The sequence below is a fragment of the Onychostoma macrolepis genome, chromosome 08 (genome assembly GCF_012432095.1).
Source record: "Onychostoma macrolepis isolate SWU-2019 chromosome 08, ASM1243209v1, whole genome shotgun sequence".
Classification (NCBI taxonomy): domain Eukaryota; kingdom Metazoa; phylum Chordata; class Actinopteri; order Cypriniformes; family Cyprinidae; genus Onychostoma; species Onychostoma macrolepis.
The window spans coordinates 23,231,511-23,252,391 of record NC_081162.1 but is presented as its reverse complement, the minus strand read 5'-3'; the positions used below and the strand labels follow the sequence as shown (position 1 = coordinate 23,252,391).

At 37.4% G+C, this 20,881-nt stretch overlaps 1 protein-coding gene across 1 annotated transcript in view; it reads left to right on the top strand.

The window, feature by feature from the left end:
• Positions 1 to 1,665: 1,665 nt before the first annotated feature.
• The window catches only part of tafa5l (TAFA chemokine like family member 5, like), a 57,038-nt gene continuing 37,822 nt past the window's right edge, over positions 1,666 to 20,881 (top strand). The window contains exons 1-2 of the mRNA XM_058785789.1: positions 1,666 to 2,941; positions 20,459 to 20,608. Of these exons, the coding sequence (XP_058641772.1) occupies positions 2,845 to 2,941; positions 20,459 to 20,608 (247 nt within the window). The 5' untranslated portion in view covers positions 1,666 to 2,844. The remainder of the gene's footprint in view (positions 2,942 to 20,458; positions 20,609 to 20,881) is intronic.

The following is a 20,881-nucleotide window of genomic DNA, read 5'->3' as shown; positions in this document are numbered from 1 at the left end:
CTGTATATGACACAAATTGTAGAATTTTACTTGTCTTTTTGTCCTTTTTGGAGCCTGAAAGCCCCTGGTCATTGTATGTGTTGTTAGAAAGGGAAAACATGAAATCAAAATATCATCTTCTGTGATCCATGAAAGAAAGAGGTCAGTCATACTGGTTTGGAAAGACATGAGAGTGAGTGAATAATCAATGTGGAACAATATGTTCATTTCACATTGCTGACTTTATATATAGAATAGGGAATGTTTTTGTAATGCCAATAGCAGAAGGAGAAAAAATGTCTAATGGTGGTTTGCCATGAATCTTGAAAGATGCGAATGGATTGTACACCAGCGCAGTGCAGTGCAGAATACCAAAATATGGAGATGAAGCACTGTACCTGGTCTTATCTCCCAGGGAGTGACGTGCAGATTTTGGGAGGGAGAGAGAGAGACTGAGAGGGAAAACATATTGACAGAGCATAGAATTTGCAAAGAAAAAAAAGCTTAACTCCATTTGACTTTTTTTTTGTGTGTGTGTGTGTGTTTTGGAAAGCATTCTTGTGTCAGTCACTCCAGCTTGCTGAATATTTCTACGAATTTTGTCTTTGTGATGCTTATTTGTAACATACTATATATAACACATTTGTTAACCCATATTACATTATTGTAGAGTCAAACAGGATTACTGCTTTTGTACTCTGATATGTTTGATAGATTGTGACCATGTTTAATACTTTATGTAAAGCTCATGGAAATGCTTTTGTTTAAATCATCCTGTTTGGATAATGGACACTGCTCTATGCATATTGTATTAGAAGAGTTTTTTTTATGGGCTGATATTTTATGTATATATTCACAAATACAAAAGAAGGCGTTCCATTTATTTATTTGTGTATCTAATCCTATATAGTATTCATATAGTATTCATATCCAGATATTCATAGTCATATTAGATCCTTCTTTAATTGCAATTATAGTCACAGCCCTGTATGTATGTATATACATATGTGTGTGTGTGTGTGTGTATGTATATATATGTATGTATATATATATATATATATATATATATATATATATATATATATATACATATATATACATTCATACATACATACATACATACACACATACACACACACACACACACACACACACACACACATATATATATATATATATATATTAGATATATATTAGTAGTTTTGTCAGTAGGAGATATAGTCTAGATAGAGATATAGATATATATATATATATATATCTAGAGATATAGAAATAGTCAACCTGTTTGCATTGTTTAGTACAGTAAACAACTGATTATTGAAAACTGGATATTCAAATGGAGAAATATCAGTAGGCTATTAAATTGACCTAGGCCTATAACTTGTACTGTTGTCACCTTAAGGACAGCTAATAAAGACTAAATAAACTGTAAAACCGTCAACCTGTCAATATAGCCTATATCAGTTCACTATTTCACTAAATTCAAAATTCTCTGAGGATTGATTCTATTGAACCGGTTCTTATTTTTGAATCAAACACGTACAACGCGACCAGTAGGCTATATTCCAAATCGCAAGGGAATGACTCCGGAGAGCCGGTTCTTTTTATTGAATCCAACGCATGCATTGCGAATCCAGAGGGAATGACTGCGATAAGACGTTTCCTTTTACTTTCTAAAACGCATGCAGTGGCACTAGTACAGTTCGATTCCAGAGGGAATGACTCTGAAAAGCCGGTTATTTTTACTGAATAAAACGCATACAGCGCGACCTGTAAACTATAGTTCGAATCCCGCTGGATTAACTCTGAGAGTCGGTTCTTTTCACTGAATCAAACACATACAGCGCGACTTGTAGTTTCTCGAACGAATAATTTATGAGAAGATTTTCGACCAAGTCCTCATGGAACTCGAACAAACCGTTTTTCCCCATATTAACCGCAAAACGTAATGTAGCCTATACTATATAAGCTATAATAATTCGGAACATGTAAAAACCCATACAAAATTCCTCAAGAAAACCTAGTTTGAAAATGCATTTTAGGACCACAGACTGACCAGTTTTATTGCATTGGAAATTTTTCTTTTCTTTTTTTTTTTTTCTCTCTCTCTCTCCCTTAAGTACATAAAGAGTCGTTAAGGAACCGGAATAGTTAAATGTATCACGATCTCCATCCCTTCTCCCCACATTGTGAGTGTGTGCGCGAGTTTGTGTGTGTGCGCGCGTGCTAGAGGAGGGAGAACTCGACTCTGAATCCAGCCACGAATCACGGAGAATGTGCGCGAAACGCTTCACTGCTGTTCTCTGTAACTCCACAGGGCAGATTCTGTATGATTTGACGCGAACTGGTTTGGGAACGTCGGAGTGACATTGAAGAAGGCGCATTTCTGAAGAGCCAGAACCGAACCTCCGTCTCGAGCTCATCTACAGTCAGCATCCGTACATTCTGGACCTGTTACCACTGACCATTTCACCCTGTGTGGATACTTCTCCAGACCGCAGAGGATTTGCGCAATTTCCAACGGACCAAATTATGACTCATTTTACTTTGCTTGGATGAGTTTTCCATCAATTTGATTTGCTTTGCTTTTTAATTAAAACACATATTAGCCTGTATTGTTAAATATTAAATTGGGCAAGTACCCGTTCAATAATGACTTTTTAATGCCCCTCCCAGCAAATTAAATATTTGAATGCGTTTTATGAGATGCGTAATATGGAAACCACTGCGCGTAAATTCACGTCGGATTAACTCTCTCTTCGCTTCCCGGCCGCATTCCCGTGAAAATCTATGGAAGTAGCCGAGTTTGCTTTGAACTTGCTCTAGGCTGGGTGCCGGGAGTATTTTCTGCGGGACGTAGTGAGGATGCAGTCGGGGATGCGGGCGCTCTGTGCCGGCGGAGGCGCGTCTCTCTGCTGCCTGCTCATGCTGTGGATGATCTACACCCACATCCTGAAAGAAGGCAAGTGTTGAGCATCACTATACATGACTCTCACTATGGTAACGGGGTCCAAATAACCTCATTTCTCTGTGCATAGACTCACCTGATTTTGTCCCTATTTTAAAGTTGTTTAAAAATGCAGCTGTCAGATTTCTCTGAGCCGAGCTTCTGCGCCTTAACACCCAGGGGAGTGTAGGACTCAAAACAACTCCTCTGAGAGACCCCGGAGAGCTTGTGATATTATTATGGAAATCTATAGCATAATATGGAGGGCATGCTTCACAACCCAGAGGAAAATTGTATTGCTCAGGGGTTGCTCTTTCACAGCTCAGGAGATTTACTGGAGATGTAACTTTGTCTCCTAAAACGTCTTTGGAGAAATATGAATTTGAGATGTGGAGCGCAAATGTGAAGTACCTCTGATTGCGGACGAGAGAAATCTGAGCACAATTTGTGTCATTGTTGAGATTTCTCTCAGCAGAGATCTAATTTGTGGTTTTCTTTTCTGTGAATGGTTTTTAGAGGTGCATTGTGTGTGTCAGACTAGTTGTAGTGAGAAGCTCATGGGTCTCTGAAGTTCTTTTGCTGTGAATGATGTGTTCAGGAACCAGTGCTTTTGTATGCATGCATTTGCATCAGTGCCTACTGAACATGCATTACACAGTGTGTTGTTGCATGTGTGTGTGAGTCTGTCCGGCGTTTCTGTGTGTGTTCTAGAGGTAATGAAGAGGATAGTCATGATTTGAGTCAGGGGTAAGAAATGTGACTCACATTTGATAAGCTAACTGCCCTAAAAAGGCACTGGAAGGCATGTCATACGTTTGTGTGCTGATGTGGAAGTTTTGCAGATGGCTGTCAGTGGGGGGTGTGATGGGGGTTTTGAGTTAAGATGGGATATAATAAGAGATATTACAGACATTAACACTTCATCTCACGGTGGCATCTTAGCACGGTAATACTGCAGATTTATGGGCACCCTGCTGCACAAATCCTCACGTTTAACAGAGACGTTAAGCGCACTGAATGTTAGTAGGCGTGAACTGGAGTCTTGTTTTTGAGGGATCAAACATCCCTTCTAGATCCTCTCAGTTAATGGCTGAGCTTTATTTGGGCTTCATGGCCTTCGGCTCAAACTAAGGAGGGAAAATAAATTTTTTATTCAGACCACCATGAAAAAGATACAAAAAATACCTGAGGGCCTGAAATGTTTTCAACATGTCCAGCTGCAGAAGCTGATAAATCACTAATTGAATGTCACTGAATGTGTTGTATTTTACAGGCAAGGTTAGGGCATATTTCTGCCATGAAGTCATGTTGTTCATGTATCTATAGATAGATAGAATGATAAAATGATAGGCCGACAGAACGATGGATGGATGGATAGATAGATAAAATTTCCTCAGTGTTATTGTTTAATATGAACATTTTGTCATTACTCACAAGCATAAATGACTTCTTTTTTTTTTTCTGTGGAAAAAAATTGTTTATTTATCAATTTAAAAAAACACAACATAAAAAAATATGCTGTTTTGGGCCCCATTAACTTTTATTGTAGACAAAAACAACTGAACCATTTTTATAGACTATACTCTTCTGTGTTCTGCCAAAGTTTAAGAAAAAATATATATTTAACAGCATTATTTTGTTTATTTGTTTGTTTATTTTTAAGCACAGTCTGGTAGTGTTGCTCTCTTGTGGCATTTTCATGTTTCATTTAGTTTATTTACATTTATGCATTTGACATGCTTTTATCCAAAGGGACTTGCATTGAATTATTTTGTTATCACTTCATATTTTTATTATTTAATTTGAATTTATTTATTTATATTTTTCACTTACATAGCATTGAAGACTTTTTAAAATCTGTTCATATTTTTTACTATATATTTTTTTATTGCTTATGTATTTATTTTTCCACTGAAGAAAGACATACAGGTTTGGAATGAGTAAATAATGACTGAATTTTCAATTCTGGGTGGCAAAAAATCCATTAAAGGAACATGATTTCGATCTATAGCTGGATGAAGCGGCAACTTATGATTGCTGTGATGCTTCAGTGCGGTAGCCTTTCATTTTGATAATGATATCCGTGACCCTACTGAAGTTGTGGGTGAGATATTGATTGATCAATGTGTGTGACCATTGACCATTGCCGCTGTTTGGGTCCGAGTCATTTACAGATGAAAGCATGTGGTTTCGACGAGGCCTTGACCCTTCAAGCACCATAGGCATGTGATGAAAAATACTCATCGCTCTTATCCTTTTAACGGTCTTTTTAAAAGATCCAGCGTACACATGCATATAATGATCCTGCTTTAATTTTGGTAAGATGTAAGCGATATGGAGATGTGTGTGTGTGTTATAGTCGTGATTTAATTATGCCGTCCTCTCAGGCCAGGGCTGTCATCCAGAATCACAACAGAGCCGCTGTGATGACATCACGATAATGCACAGAGCGTTTTCATCACTGATGCCCGGCGTAACGAGAGGGACAGTGACGAGATGAGAGATTTACAAGATTAAAATCAATTGTCAGGAGCCCAATTAAAAATTCTCTCCTCTTCCGTAGTGGAATTCCCCGGAAAGCTCGGAGCAGAAGATTAGTTGTTTGTTAAATATCGTAAAGAGATTTCAGAATCAGTTTCACTGAGCACCTCCCGCACCAATGCGTTCAAACTAATGCCTGTGCAAATTTGATTCAGCTGCTTTGTGGTGTGAGATGCAAACAAGCTTCTCTGCATGTGCAAATCTGCAGGCTGTTAGGACACAAGCTCATGTCACTGACCGACGTCTCTCTTTATCCGTCAAGCGCTCCAGATGCTGCACTGCACATCAGAGGTACTGTTCACTTTGGTTAAAGGTGATGTGTGACATTTTTCTGATGCTTAAGCACTTTCTTGTGTCTGGCTTAATATGCAGAGACAACTGTAAGCCGCTCGTACGTTGATTTTCAAGGAGTTCTAATAAACCTGGAGAGCTATCCAGAAGTCTCATCCATCTTAATGGCAATTGCTCAGCTGGCGCATACGGCCTGGATGCTGCTGCCTTTGCTTGAGTTCCAGAAAGATTTTCTGAGCCAATCACCTGAGCCATAAATGCGTCTGATCATTGCTTATTAGACAGACAAGGAAAGCCTAAGTCTGTTTCAGGCTGTTGAGAGGCCTGTGAGGAAAAATAGGTCACTGGTGAAACATCTACAATAATATTGTATTTTTTAATTACATTTATTTTAATTTTTTCAATTTGTCTTTTTAATTCAGTTTAGTTTAAAGCATTCTAATTGTGGTTTTATTATTTATTATTATTATTATTATTTAGTATTTTTAAGGCCAAAGCACAATCTGGTGGTTTAACTGTATGGTGGCATTTTCATGTTACATTTACATTTGTGTATTTGACATGTTTGACACTGAAGATGTTTTATTTATTTATTTATTTATTTTTACTTTCGTTTTATTTTATGACAAATAATATAACTTAAAATTATTTTAAATATGAAAATGCTTAAATGAGTGTTATGTAAATATATATCTTAGTTTGGTTTAACTTTTTCCCCAATATTTTAGTTTTTATTTTTATTTCAGTTAACTCAAACTTGTGTAGCTTTTAGTCCTTGTTCTTCACTTTTAGAGTATCTACATGCTAATGTTTTCGTACACTTTTTCTAGATGTGTAGATTTAAACTTTACATTCTTTCTCTTCCATGAAAACATGCCAAAAGTCTTGATGACTCATCCAGAACCAGTGTTATTATTAGTATTACTGATATACTATTATAGCTTTTGTTAAAAGTTTGAATTTTATATTTTCTGTTTTCATTTAAAAATTGTTTTTATTTTTTTTTAATTTGTATATACTTTATTTTTTATTTTTTTAGTTGTTTTAGTACTTAAAGGGGGTACAATGCTGTTTCATGCATTCAGAGTTGTTTACACTGTTAAAGAGTTGAATTCTCATGCTAAGCATGGACAAAGTTACAAAAAAGCAATTTTGACGTATGACAGAGTATTTTTGTGACAAAAATCTTACTTCCGAGTTCGTAAAAGTTTCGGAGAGTTTTTTTTCGATCGTGGCTCTTCGTAAACGAGGGTGGAACTCCTTATATGGGCACTTCTACCGGAAGAACGCGCCCGTGCGTTTCCCAAAAGCATCGTTAGCCAACTATGGTCGCAAATTCCGTCATTGCCAGCATAGTTCAACGATTCGGTGTTTCCCGAAACCATAGTTCAAATGAATGTTCGCAATCAGCGTCACAAATTTATGTGGTTGAAACTGCAGCTCTCGACCAGTTTCTTGTTAATAAGATATATGGGCTTAAATAAATATGCTCATGGGCACCACAAGCAAGCTAACATGCAGTACTATCTGTATCTTCCATTCTATCTAAATATAAAATGCATTTTAATTATGTATTTTTGCGCGTCCATTGTATGCTCCATTTTTGAAAAGTGTGCATGTGCATAAATACCTAAGGGAACCCCAGAGCATGACGTAAGAGGGAACCCGTGATTAGAGGTCGACCGATAGTGGATTTTACCGATACCGATAGCTAGGTTGGACCACACTGGCCGATACCAATTAATCAACCGATAGTTTTCAAAATGGATACTGAAAGAGAGCTAGTGCTTTACTATTTTAAAAAAAAGCAGCAACAGTACTGAACCATACTTTGTAAATGAATAAAAATATTAATATTATTTACTATATTGATCATTAAAGTTATTTCATAGTTTGCTAATGTTAAAAGAATAAACTTTAAAATTTAAAAATGTAGCCTATTAGTAGCTAATAGTGAATGTTGAAATGAACACACTCTAACAAGGAACAATACTTCTACAGTTTTCATTAATGCTACGAATGGACTCTTATTGTTAAGTGTTACCATTTAATTTCAACAGTCATGCTTAAAGATGGCCATCTTTAAATATCTACACAAGGCCATAGCATTAAAATTACATACATATGGATATTGTATGTGTACTCACACACTTTATTTGCTTCTATTTTTTAACACTTGATAATTATCTAATCAAAAAAAAAAAAAAAAGTTAGTCACACACCAGGCAAAAGCGCAGCGCTGCGTCTAGGAGAACTCGGAGGCATCACACACACACACACACACACCCCAGACGTTTTGCGTTCAAATCAAGTGGTGGTCTAAAACAATTTATTTAATCACCAAACGGACATAAGTTTGCTTCAAGAATGAACAATGTGGCATAAATGAGTTTGAAGTTCGGTGTTTAAAAAAACAGAGCAAGTGGAAAGAGAAAGCGCGATCTATTACAGCTCTCTATATGAAGCATACAGACTTTATTAGAGCCACAGAAAGACAAACGTTTTGCTGAAAAATGCACAATACATAATTTATAGCCTAGGGTGAAGTCATTATACATTCACAACGATTTGGGACAAATATAATGTAATTTAATAGAAAACGGCTGCATTTAAATGCGAGTCTGGAGTTTCACGCTCTGTGCAGCGCACAGTGTCACGTGTCAAAATAAACAACACGTGCTGTCAGTGATTTCCGCCTCTAGAGGCCGCTCTCGTACTGTATAATGCCAGCGGACCCTTCTCAGCCACTCCAGCAAACCGGAAAACTATCGGCATGGATTTTTGCCGATAACCGATAGTTGTGGCAATCAACTATCGGTGCCGATTAATCGGCAAAACCGATGAATCGGTCGACCTCTACCCGCGATGAATCAAACATCAAATAAAGCACAACGACAGGGAACAAAAAATAGTTAATTAGTCAGTAGGTGCCATTTTAAATACAGCAGCATTGTTATTCCTCCACAACATGTGTGTGACGTCATTAACAATGGCCCTATGTTGCTGAACCAGTGTGGTTCAAACGATGGAGATGCGACCGTGTTCAGGAAACAGTCGTGACTAGCTAGTTCATTTCCAAAACAATACATCGTACTACGGTGGTAATCAGCGAGTTACATCGTTGTTCAGGAAACGCACCCCAGTGCGAGAGCAAGAGCACCCCCATCAACGCGCTTCATTCGGCTGCACTGCATGGGACTCGCTCGGGAAGAATGTCTCTAAAGAAGTGTGTTTTTGGTTGTGAGGGAAAGATAACCTTGTTCAGCTTCCCGAAGAACTCAGCGTTACGTAAACAGTGGATACAGTTTGTTTTTTCGGGGCAGCAACGGAGTTTCTCAAGTGTGTTTGTTGACGAACATTTTATAAACAAGGCCCAGTTTGACGCTGGATTTGCACATCGTTTGATACTGAAAGATGGAGCAGTCCCAGCTTTAAAAGATCCCGGTCATGATTCAGAACTGCAGATGGTAAGTGAAACGGCATCAAATGTCTGTTTTGTTGGCGATCAGCCCTCAAGTGCTCGTTACTCTTTAGCTCCACCCACGCCGCGCCTCCAGGAGCTCGGCTTTTTTCGGAGAGAATCATAAAACTGTATCTTTCTTTAATAAATATGATAAAACTAAAGACTTTTTGGAGATATGAAGGATGCAATACTACTCTATAGGTACTCAAGATTAACATGAGATTGGGTGAAACGGTGTGGGTTATGCCCCCTTTACAGTTAAACTAAAATAAAATGAGAACTGATGCATTTGCAACTACTGGAAATAAAATAAGTTTAAGATTTTTATATTTTATTTCAGGTAACAATTTTTTTATGGTTTTAGATTTAGTTAACTACAGTAAATAACCGTCCTACACTACACTGATTTTTGTCCAGTCAGACGCTCTCTAGAATAAGAATGTCTCTCCCTTCGCAATCGACCAGCAAGTATTGAATAATTGTTCATGGATATGACATAACTAAACATTATCGGCTATTTTGCGATATGTCCCACCTAAACATGTAGTTTCAATAGGAAATGCATCAACACAGGACAGAAAAGCAAACTCGTCAGGCAATTTCATGAGGCCTTTTCTGGAAGTGCTCTCAAGGAAAGGTAATTTATCTGTTGATTCTTGGCGGGTGAAATTTCTGAACACCTTTGACAACCACCAGCTATGATTTAAGATGGCATGATTTGTAGTAGATGTTGTTCTCTGACTGGTATCCAAAAACCCCACTACAGATGAGAATAATTCATATTAGTGAACACGTCTACGGCTGAGAGACAGATGGAGTGTGTTTGGCTTCGGAAATGGATTTACAGTGCGGGAGAGTGATGAAATAAAAGGGCTCATGTGTGCTTTTTAAGACAGGCCCATTACCTGCAACACGTACTTTGGTCTGTCAGGACCTTTTGGGGGGTTTGGTAACAGAGAAATGTGTGGGTCGCTCCGAGTGGCTGTGAATCCTGCCCTGACAGCTCCCCCCACAAAGCGCCGCCATTCGTCATGGCAAAGACAGGAAATCAAAGTGCGCTTGGCTGTGGGTGTGCACTCTGGGCCACAGAACAGACAGATGGATGAGCTGTCACCAACATCAGCGCTGCCAGTTTATTTAACAATACATTTGGAAATGTCAGAGTTCCCTCTGTGGACTTTTCGCCCTGCCACCGCCGACACCTTTCGGCTTCCACCGTTGAGCTCGGGTATCAGTGGGTGGGAAGAGATGATTCTAATTATAATGCAGCAGAAGTTCTCAGCACATCCTGTTGGAAAGAAAGACTCCAATAGTCTTGTTTTTGTGTTTCAACAAAGATCTCAACAGTGTTACAGAACAGTGACTGACTATCTATCTATCTATCTATCTATCTATCTGTCTATCTATCTGTCTGTCTGTCTGTCTGTCTGTCTGTCTGTCTGTCTGTCTGTCATTCTATCTAGCGTTCTGTTGTTCATCTATCTTTCTAGCTGTCTGTCTGTCATTCAATCTATCGTTCTATCATTCTATCTACCGTTCTGTCTATCTATCTATCTATCTATCTATCTATCTATCTATCTATCTATCTATCTATCTATCTATCTATCTATCTATCTATCTATCTATCTGTCTGTCTGTCTGTCTGTCTGTCTGTCTGTCTGTCTGTCTGTCTGTCTGTCGTTCTATCTAGCGTTCTGTTGTTCTATCTATCTATCTATCTATCTATCTATCTATCTATCTATCTATCTATCTATCTATCTATCTATCTATCTATCTATCTATCTATCTGTCTGTCTGTCTGTCTGTCTGTCTGTCTGTCTGTCTGTCTGTCTGTCTGTCTGTCTGTCTGTCTGTCTGTCTGTCGTTCTATCTAGCGTTCTGTTGTTCTATCTATCTATCTATCTATCTATCTATCTATCTATCTATCTATCTGTCTATCTGTCTATCTGTCTGTCTGTCTGTCTGTCTGTCTGTCTGTCGTTCTATCTAGCGTTCTGTTGTTCTCTATCTATCTATCTATCTATCTATCTATCTATCTATCTATCTATCTATCTATCTATCTATCTATCTATCTGTCTGTCTGTCTGTCTGTCTGTCTGTCTGTCTGTCTGTCTGTCTGTCTGTCTGTCTGTCGTTCTATCTAGCGTTCTGTTGTTCTATCTATCTATCTATCTATCTATCTATCTATCTATCTATCTATCTATCTATCTATCTATCTATCTATCTATCTATCTATCTATCTATCTGTCTGTCTGTCTGTCTGTCTGTCTGTCTGTCTGTCTGTCTGTCTGTCTGTCTGTCTGTCTGTCTGTCTGTCGTTCTATCTAGCGTTCTGTTGTTCTCTATCTATCTATCTATCTATCTATCTGTCTATCTGTCTATCTGTCTGTCTGTCTGTCTGTCTGTCTGTCGTTCTATCTAGTGTTCTGTTGTTCTTCTATCTATCGTTTTATCTATCGTTCTACTGTTCTATCATTCTATCGTTCTCTCTACCATTCTGTTGATCTATCTATCTATCTATTGTTCTCTCTATCGTTCTATCTACCATTCTTTTGTTCTATCTATCTGTCTGTCTGTCTATCTATCTATCTGTTTTCAAATTGAAAGGCTTTTATAAACATTTTTCAAAGCTTTGTCCAGAGTTTATTTATAAATGTATCTTTATTTTTTATTTAATAATTGCAGTGATATTTCTTTCAGCTTCAATTAATTTTAATTCTACTTCCTTACATTCAAGTTTAAATTGCAGTCCTCTATCCTGTTTGCTTCCTTACAGTTTTTCTCAGTCGCTTTGGTGCATTTCTCAGATCAGAAATGAAATTTTCAAAACTACTTGTTCAACCTCCACATCATCTAGTCACTTGTGCACATCATAAAAGCAGTTTCTCATTCTTTTGAACAAATTGCGATTGTTTTGGTACATTCATGCAACTGATTATGTACGTTTGTCTGCGGTTTCCTACATTTTCAGTTGCTAATATCATGTTGCTCAAAATGTATTATATAGTTCTCTGTATGGTTGATCTAGTTGTCATAAACTGTCAAACATATTTTCTACACATTTCTATTAGACTTTTTGTAAATTTGCCATGAATTTTGCAAGTGGATCTTGACTTTCAGTAATGAAGAGAATATAGACCAACCAGTTCTCTGAAGTAGCTCAAAGGTGCATCTCATGAATCTTCAATTGGAAAGCATATATAGACAGAGGACAACACAAGAGTTACAAATTCTGATGACGGATGAATATCCAGAAAACGATCAGGGTCAACAGCCAAGAGGAAGAAGAAGAGTATAGATGCATGGTGGAAGGGAACAGAGGCAAAACAGAGGAAGAAGCAGAAGAGGCCAAGAACAGAGGCACATATCAGATTAAATAAGGGCCACTGTTGTGGACCATGTTGTCAATCATGGCCTTACAATGGCTGAAGGGTGCAGCTAAATATTGGGAGATCGACCATATCCTCTATAATTCAAACATTTCGAAACAGTCTCTTTCAATCAATATCCCACATACAGTAATGTGTAAATTTGCACATACTTCTTTGCAAAAATTAAGGATGATTCAAGAAATGCACCAAAGCGACTGAGAAAAACTGTAAATCAAGTTCAGGAACTGAGTTGGAATTGAACAGACATTCTCATTATCATATCTGAATAGTGCACAACCCTTTAGAAGAAACATCTGAGACAAAGTTGATGCTTGATACCCGATAATAGATAACAGAGAACTCCATTAATTCTCTCGAGCTGTGAACGAGCAACCTCTGAGCAATAAATTTGTCCTCTGGGATTACTTGGCTGAACCACAGTGTATGAATCGCTGGTTATTTTTGCACTCTCCCTAAATGCCATTGTCATAATGTTGTGTAGGTGGGCAGGACAGATATGTCATTTCCAGCAGCACAATTTGCAAAATGCAATTTCTTCCTCAACAAAGGCCACTAGCTCCCAGCATGCCAGATGTTAATGATGGCCCGTGTCATAAATTTAGTGGCGAGAAACCACTTGTGCCTCTGTAGGTAATGAAGCTGCGGAAGTGAACGGATGTTTATGCAAAACTCAAAAGCTTTTTAAGGCAAAATCAATTGTGTAGTATTGTGCCAACCATTTTTTTACATTTTTCGCTGCTGGGTGAATATAAATTTAATTCATGTCAAATGCCACCCTGCTCTAGTTCATTGTGTTCCTGTTCTCTCTCGCTCTCTCTCAGCTGAGAGGAATTCTTGAGTGTCTAATATATGAAGATGAATGATATGATGTTCTGCAGTATTTTAGCTTCACTGCTTTCTCTCGCTTTCTCTCTTGAGAATTGCTGTCTGACTTTACCGTTGTCAGATGTTGTATGAAGTATGCGACCTTTGTTCCCTGGCTTGTTGCTAACTTGCGTCAATTTTTGTTATAGCTGTCCTCATTCCACTTGAGGTTGATGCTAAATGACAGAGATGTTTAAACAGGTTCTTAGAGGGTTAGGGTGGGTTAATTAGCTCTTCAGTACACAATGCAGGAGGTTATGGCCATTTCTATTGCTGAACATAACTGTTAACAACAAAGACAAACTCTAAAGAGGGGCAGTTTTTCATCTGCGGCTCAAGCTGCGCCTCTTTCCACTCGTACAGTAACAAAGGATTAGCTTGGCTGTCTGTGGACTGAAGAGATGTATTTGAGTAAATCTCACGATGCCTGTCAAGTACGTCGTATTCCACCACAAAGAAAGAGAATAGTACATTTTACTTAAAGGAATACTCACATTTGCTCTCTTTCGTGTCATGTGTGGAGCATCAAAGGAGATGTTTAACACTGTGTGAACCGCTGTCTTCCTTGGGATAAAAGTGGACTGGGATCAGGGTCTAAAAAGGATGGGGAAAAGCACCATTAAACATCATGAAAGTAGTCCAGATGACTTGTGCACTACATCCTGTGTCTTCTGATACAATGTAGTCTACTGTAAAATACAATAGCTTTGTGTGAGGAATGGACTGACGTTTAATATATTTTCTGAAAATCTTGCTTGTCATTACCAATTCATTTTCACTGTATGGAAAAGAGCAGCTTGACATTCTGCTACAAACATCTCCTTTTATTTTCCATGAGGGAAAAGTGGAAATAAATGCATTATTTATTTATTTATTTATAATTTAATTATTATTATTATTTTAATCTTATTATAATAGGACACATTTTATTTTAGTTTAGCATTTTATTGTATTTTTTTATTATTTTAATCTTGTGATAATATAACCTTTTTTAATTTATATTTTATTTAGTTTTATTTTAATCTTGTGACAATATAATATAAAACTCTTTTTATTTTATTTTATTAACAGATTTTGCCTTAAATTCTCAAAAATTAGGTATTATTTAAATGGCAATGGTTTTATACTTTATTTGTAGTATTTGTTGTACTTCCGCTGTACTGGTTTTGTAGTGACGACCCGAAAAAAAAATGAAACAATTTTCTGTCAGAGTAAAAAAAAAGGAAATAATAATAATAATTATTATTATTATTATTGTTGTTGTTGTTTAGCATTACAGTAATGAGAATTAGTAATAAAATGTGGTTAATCATCATTTAAATTTTGCAATGCAAAAAAATCTCTTTGGTCTTAAAAGCCTAATTAAATGTTATCTTAATACAAACTACTTTATACTTTTTTTTTCTTTTTTTTATTTAGTATGAAATATAACCTGGACATGTTTTTAACTGGTTTCATGAGATTCATCATTCACTCCCATCACATGTTAAACTTTTAGCACTCCCACTGATTCAAGAGATTGAAACCCAGTGAGAGTCTGAAATGTGTTTTGTCTAACCCTTATCTGTTTTTGCAAACTCCAGAAAGAAACAGGTGTCATCTTCCTGTCAGCTGTCCTGTGGTGCAGCGTTTGGAGAGAAGGTGGTGTTTTGAACTGCACTAGCTTTAAACCTCATGTTCCCTTGCAGTTGTACCTACATCTTTCGGCTGAAAATGACACTGCAGACCTGAATCTAGTTCCTGTGAGAGAGGAAGTAGAGTATGCAGAAGAGCAGAGCTGAGTTTGGTGACCCGGTCTCTGCTCCAGCAGGGTGTCTCTGTGCTGTTCTGTGCCCAGGTGCATGTAGATCCTTATCGTTTGATTTGGTCTGTCATGTTTGGACTAAACAGGCAGAAAAACCTTCTGTCATATCAATTAACTTAACAACCGGAGATGGAATGGCTGTCAAGCTTTTGGCACGTCAAACCCTCTAACTCTATCTCTTTCTCGCTCTCTTTCCATCCTGTTTTCCGAGGCTTATCTCCATCCGTCCCCATTCATCCTCTGGCTGTTAAACATGGACAGAACGCTGGTATTTCATGCCACTGATGCGCCTGGCCAGCAGCACACAGCTGTTTCTGTGTGCGCGTGCGTGTGTGTGTGTGTGCGCGCGTGAACCATTTGCGGTTGTTTCTTTAATTACGGGCACTCTTATGTCCCAGGGGTTGATTTTTATTCAAACTAATTAAAATATATTACATTACATTTTTTTCTCTTTGTTATATGAAGGCTTTTGGAAAGTGTATTTCACCATTTTCTTTTTGTAGAACTGTTTTACGTTTGTCTTAGACCAAGATTTTTAATCTTAAAACATAAACTTATAAATATAAATGATTACACTTTTAAAATGATGATAATCTAAACCTAAAACAATTTAAAAACAATTTACACACTAAACACACATTTTTAATTTATTTTCATTTTTATATCTGTTCACACTCTCTTGGAAAGTGATTAACATGCCTTCACCATTTATATTTATTTATTTATTTGTCAAAAGGTTTTTATGTGTTATTGTTTGTCCCAGAAAAATATAAAATATTTGAATAACTTATTTTAATAACTTATTTTTGATTTGATTTGATTTTTACATTTGTCCCAGACCAAGATTCTCAATCTTAAAGCATATATAAATATAAATTATTCTGATTTTAAAATGATGATAATCTAAACAAAGAGTCAAATAATTATAAAGTGTATTTTATTTTTTGCATTGTGACATTTATTATAAGTGATCACATTTTGCACTAATTTCTCATTACTTCCCTTATACTTGTCCCATATCTTGATATCCGTTTTTACACAAATTATGATTGACATCCACCACAACCCTTCATTTCAAGTCAACGTACTTGGTAACCAAGGCGGCAACACCATCAGTGAAGAGCATGATTGAAATGAAATATGATACATATATGAAGAATATATATACATACATTAACAACTAATTTTGTCAAGTTTTGTCAAATGTTCAGTATGCTGTTAGCGGACAAATCAAATTAACTCTTGCAAGTGTGTAAGTGTGAATTTATTTTCTGACGGAAACAAAAGTGTTGTAGTTGAAGAAACCTATCGGAATGAAATGAAACAGAATAAAAGAGGGGCAAACAGAGAAGCATCAGAGGACTGAAGGAGGGGTTAATTCTCTTATCTAAATTCTGAGCTGTGGAGGATTAATGTGGGCCGTTATGGAAAGAGGTTGTGGCTCTATTTTGGAGGAGGCTGATCAGAGCGAGAGAGGGAGCGAGACAGAGAGAGGTGACCTTCAGCGTTCTCCATAGTCTTTACAATAATGATGTCTGCTGGGATTTCTCATCTCCACTCAACAAGATGCCCCCATCGCCGTCAAGGTTAAAACAATTTCAATAGACTTTGCATCTGACTCGTGCGGCCTGAAATTGCGTGTAAGTTTTGCTCTTGGTGCGTAATGTATTGTGTTGTTACGAGAGGAAACTTACTTGCATGTGTCAAGTGAGATTTTGAAGTGAGAATGGGATGTTCATTAATGCAGACACTAATTAGGAGTCTTACAAATATAGATATAATTTACCAGGGTTTGCACATCGTATTCAATACCTCTGGTTTCTTCCTGAAAGGCATGTGTCTTCTCGGGTTCGCTGACTTTAACCTGTTGTTTTGAAATAGTAATTGTCCAGGCCGATGGACTGTGAAAGCCTTTGGTCGTCCTGGTGGGAGTCTGAGCTTTGTGTTTGACACGTCCGTCTTAATCAGCTCAGCCTGTGCCGACTGTTGACCAAGCAGCAGCGGTCATCAGCTCCACACTGCTGTCTTTGCATTTCAATGGGTCAAGTGCTAATGCAACGGGAGAGTGGATGTGCTGTTTTTTGCGAGTGTAAAAAATGATGAATAGCAATAAGCCGTTCAGCCCTGCAATCAGCAGCAGCTTAAAGCTAGAATCAAGGCTGACGCGTTGACAAACGGAGAATATGGTGCATGGATAGACTCTTTTTGGACTGTCTTCCATCAAGCATTGATTAAAGTTGCAGTGTCGCTGCATTTTGGAGACAATAGTTAGGCATTTTGCTTTTTTAGGGTATTTTTTTGAGGGTGAGATCTGATTGGCTTACCGTTCGGTCTGAACAGAGTGAATTATTGCGCCCTTGAGATGAGCTTCCTGTGAAAGGGAATCTTAAAGCACGAGTTGGTGGTGATTCATCACTGTTCCTGAGTTCTATTACACATATAAAAATCCCCTTTCATCACATCTCTGTTGGCCCTTCAACGGTATCACACAAGATTAATTAATATTGTAAATCTGCTTTTATTGCCATTTTAAACAGGCGGATTCATAGAGTTGTACCCGGCCACTTTTCTTTTTTGATCAAACACAAAGAAAGAGTGAAGACAGGAAGTGAAGGAACAAGGAAGACTTTTCTTACTGACGTGAATTATGATTATGATTATGTATGAGTCAGCTAATGTCTAGCCAGACTTTTTGCACTTTTCGTTCTTTTTCTACAAAGCTTGCTGGTCATTGTGGTCACTTGAATAGAAGTTGTGAGCTTTGCCAGCACACTAAAAGTGTCAAAAATACTCAGCCAAGCATTTATGCCTGTCAGACAAACCATTGAGGGGAAGTGGCCTCGAAGGCCAAAAGAAAGAGATTTTGCTTCGTAAAAGGCTTGAACAACAATGAACACCTTTAGAGAAGCTAAAAGCTACCATTTAAGCGATGCCTTAAATGATCTCAGGTATCTGTCTTCTAAAGACATGATGAGGAACTAAAATGAAACACCATGATGCTCGATGCTAGCTTGCCTATTTTGGTTCATTTCAGATATCTGGATATGTTTGGAAAGATCCAGTTAAATGATTTTCATAGTATCGACACTGAGAAAATTAGATTTTATGCTGGTATTCAGAGCTGCTGGACTAGGTATCTATTTTAAAAGAACCCAAAAATGAAAATGTTGTTCCCAATCCATATGACTTTGTCAACCTGATTGTACAGGTTGTTCTTTTCCATGCAATTACAACGAATGATTACTGGGGCTTTCAAACTTCAAAAAGGACCAAAAAGCACTATTAAAGTGGTCCAAAAGTGGCCTTCTGATATATGATAGCTTTTAATGCACATTCAAAATTGACGTTGTTTTTCACTGTTAAACTTGTGGTGACTTCTGAGACTGAATCGCTGAGTCAGTGTGTTGAACTAGTGATCCAAATCAGTCCGATTCATGAATGAATCATTCAGACCCTCAGAATCATTTGTGAGCTTGATCAACCAGTTGATTTACAAGAACTCAAAGGCTCCAAAGAATGATTCATTCAGAATATTCCTCATGCAGAACATGTATGGCTTTAGAGGACTTGGTAAATAGTTGTTAACTCAAATAAACCAACTTTATTGTGCACAAGTCAATTGAACCACTTCCGTGGTGTCATTTTGGAGTGTGACAGCCCCAGTTCTCATTCACTTTCAATTGTACTTTTACATAATTTTCATAGTACAGGCAATGTAAAAATTTGATTTGATGCTGTTATTCAGAGCTGTTGGACTAGATTTCTTTTTTAAAAGAATATTTCACCCAAAGAATGAAAATGTTGTTAACAATCCAGATGACTTTCTGACTTATAACTGATTGTACAGGTTGTTCTTATCCATGCAATTACAATGAATGATGACTGGGGCTTTCGAACTTCAAAAGGACTAAAAAGCACAGCAAAAGTGGCCTTCTGATAGCTTTGTATAATGCACAGTCAAAACTGAAGTTGTTTTTCACTGTGGGGTAACCCAACTTGGGGTGACCGAATCATTGAGTCAGTGAGTTGAACCAGAGAACCAAATTAGTCTGATTCAGGAATGAATCATTTAGACCAGTTTTGTGAGCTTGATTAGCCTATTCGTTTAAAAGAACCCAAAGACTCCAAAGAACAATTTGTTCACAAAGTTTCTGATGCAGAACTACTGTATAGAAGACTTGGAATATAGTTGTTGACTCGAATGAACCACTTTTATAGTGCACAAGTCAAATGATGCACATTTGCTTGTCAGTTTTCATTCAGCTCCAGTTTAAAATCACTTTTGTTATGAATGTTACATGATTTTCATAGCATAGGCAATGAGAAAATTCATGCTGGTATGCTGGATTTTATGCTGGTGTTCAGAGCTAAATATCTATTTTAAAATAATATTTCACCCCAAAAATTTTAATGTTGTTTCTAATCCACATGACTTTCTGTCTTATAACTATTTGTACCGGTTGTTCCTTTCCATGCTATTACAATGAATGATGATTGGGGCTTTTAAACTTAAAAAAGAACAAAAAAGCACTATAAAAGTGGCCTTCTGATGGGTAGTGCAAAGTCACAACTGAAGTTGTTTTTCAGTGTTAAACTTGGAGTAGCCTCTGAGACTGAATCAGTTAGTCTTCAGTCCAATTCATAAAGGAATCATTCGTTCATGTTTTGTAAACTCATTCATAAAATATTCCTCATGAAAAGCTATTGTATGGCTTCAGAAGACTGAGTATAGTTACTGAATCAAATTAACCAATTTTATAGTGCACGCATCAAATGAAACACTTTTGTGGTGCCATTTTGAAGCTTGACAGCCACAGTTCTCATTCACTTTCATTGTATTGATTTACAAATTACCTTTGTGTTTCTCACAAAAAAAGAAAGTTGCACAGGTTTGAAACGACATGAGATTGAACAAACAACAGCAGTGTTCATTTTTGGGTGAACCGTTCCTTTAAATGTTCTATTTCACCGAAAGCCATCCATGTTTATTTCCCTCCATGATTGCTTTGGCAATGACTCTCAGACTGCTACATAACAATGCACTCAAAGATAGGCTCATTTTAAGAGATATTAAACCTTCATGTTGAAGTTTATATAACAAGATTTTACTACTGATATCTTTATTTTTAATGTCACACTTTCTGATATGTATGTATGCATGTGTGTGTCCTCCACAGGTCAGTTGGCAGTAGGCACATGTGAGATAGTGATGTTGAATAGAGACAGCAGTCAACCCAAGCGCACTATCGCCAGGCAGACAGCCCGCTGTGCCTGCCGGAGAGGACAGATCGCTGGCACCACACGGGCCCGACCAGCATGCGTGGACGGTGAGATGCATCCCACACACACACATTCTCACATCGTGTAGATGTGCACACACATATATCCGTTCACAGCATGCAACAAGCCACGTCATGTCGTTCGACTACACTGTTGAATTTGCGTTGCATTGTTTTGTTTTTTTGTCTCATGTCAAAATCTTGTGTCACACAATGTAACACAATAGTCAGACTTGCTACATGTAAAGAAATGTTCCTCTCTGCAGTGTGTGCTGTGTCAAAATCGAGGACAGATGAGGATCGGTGAAAAGGGAAAGAAAA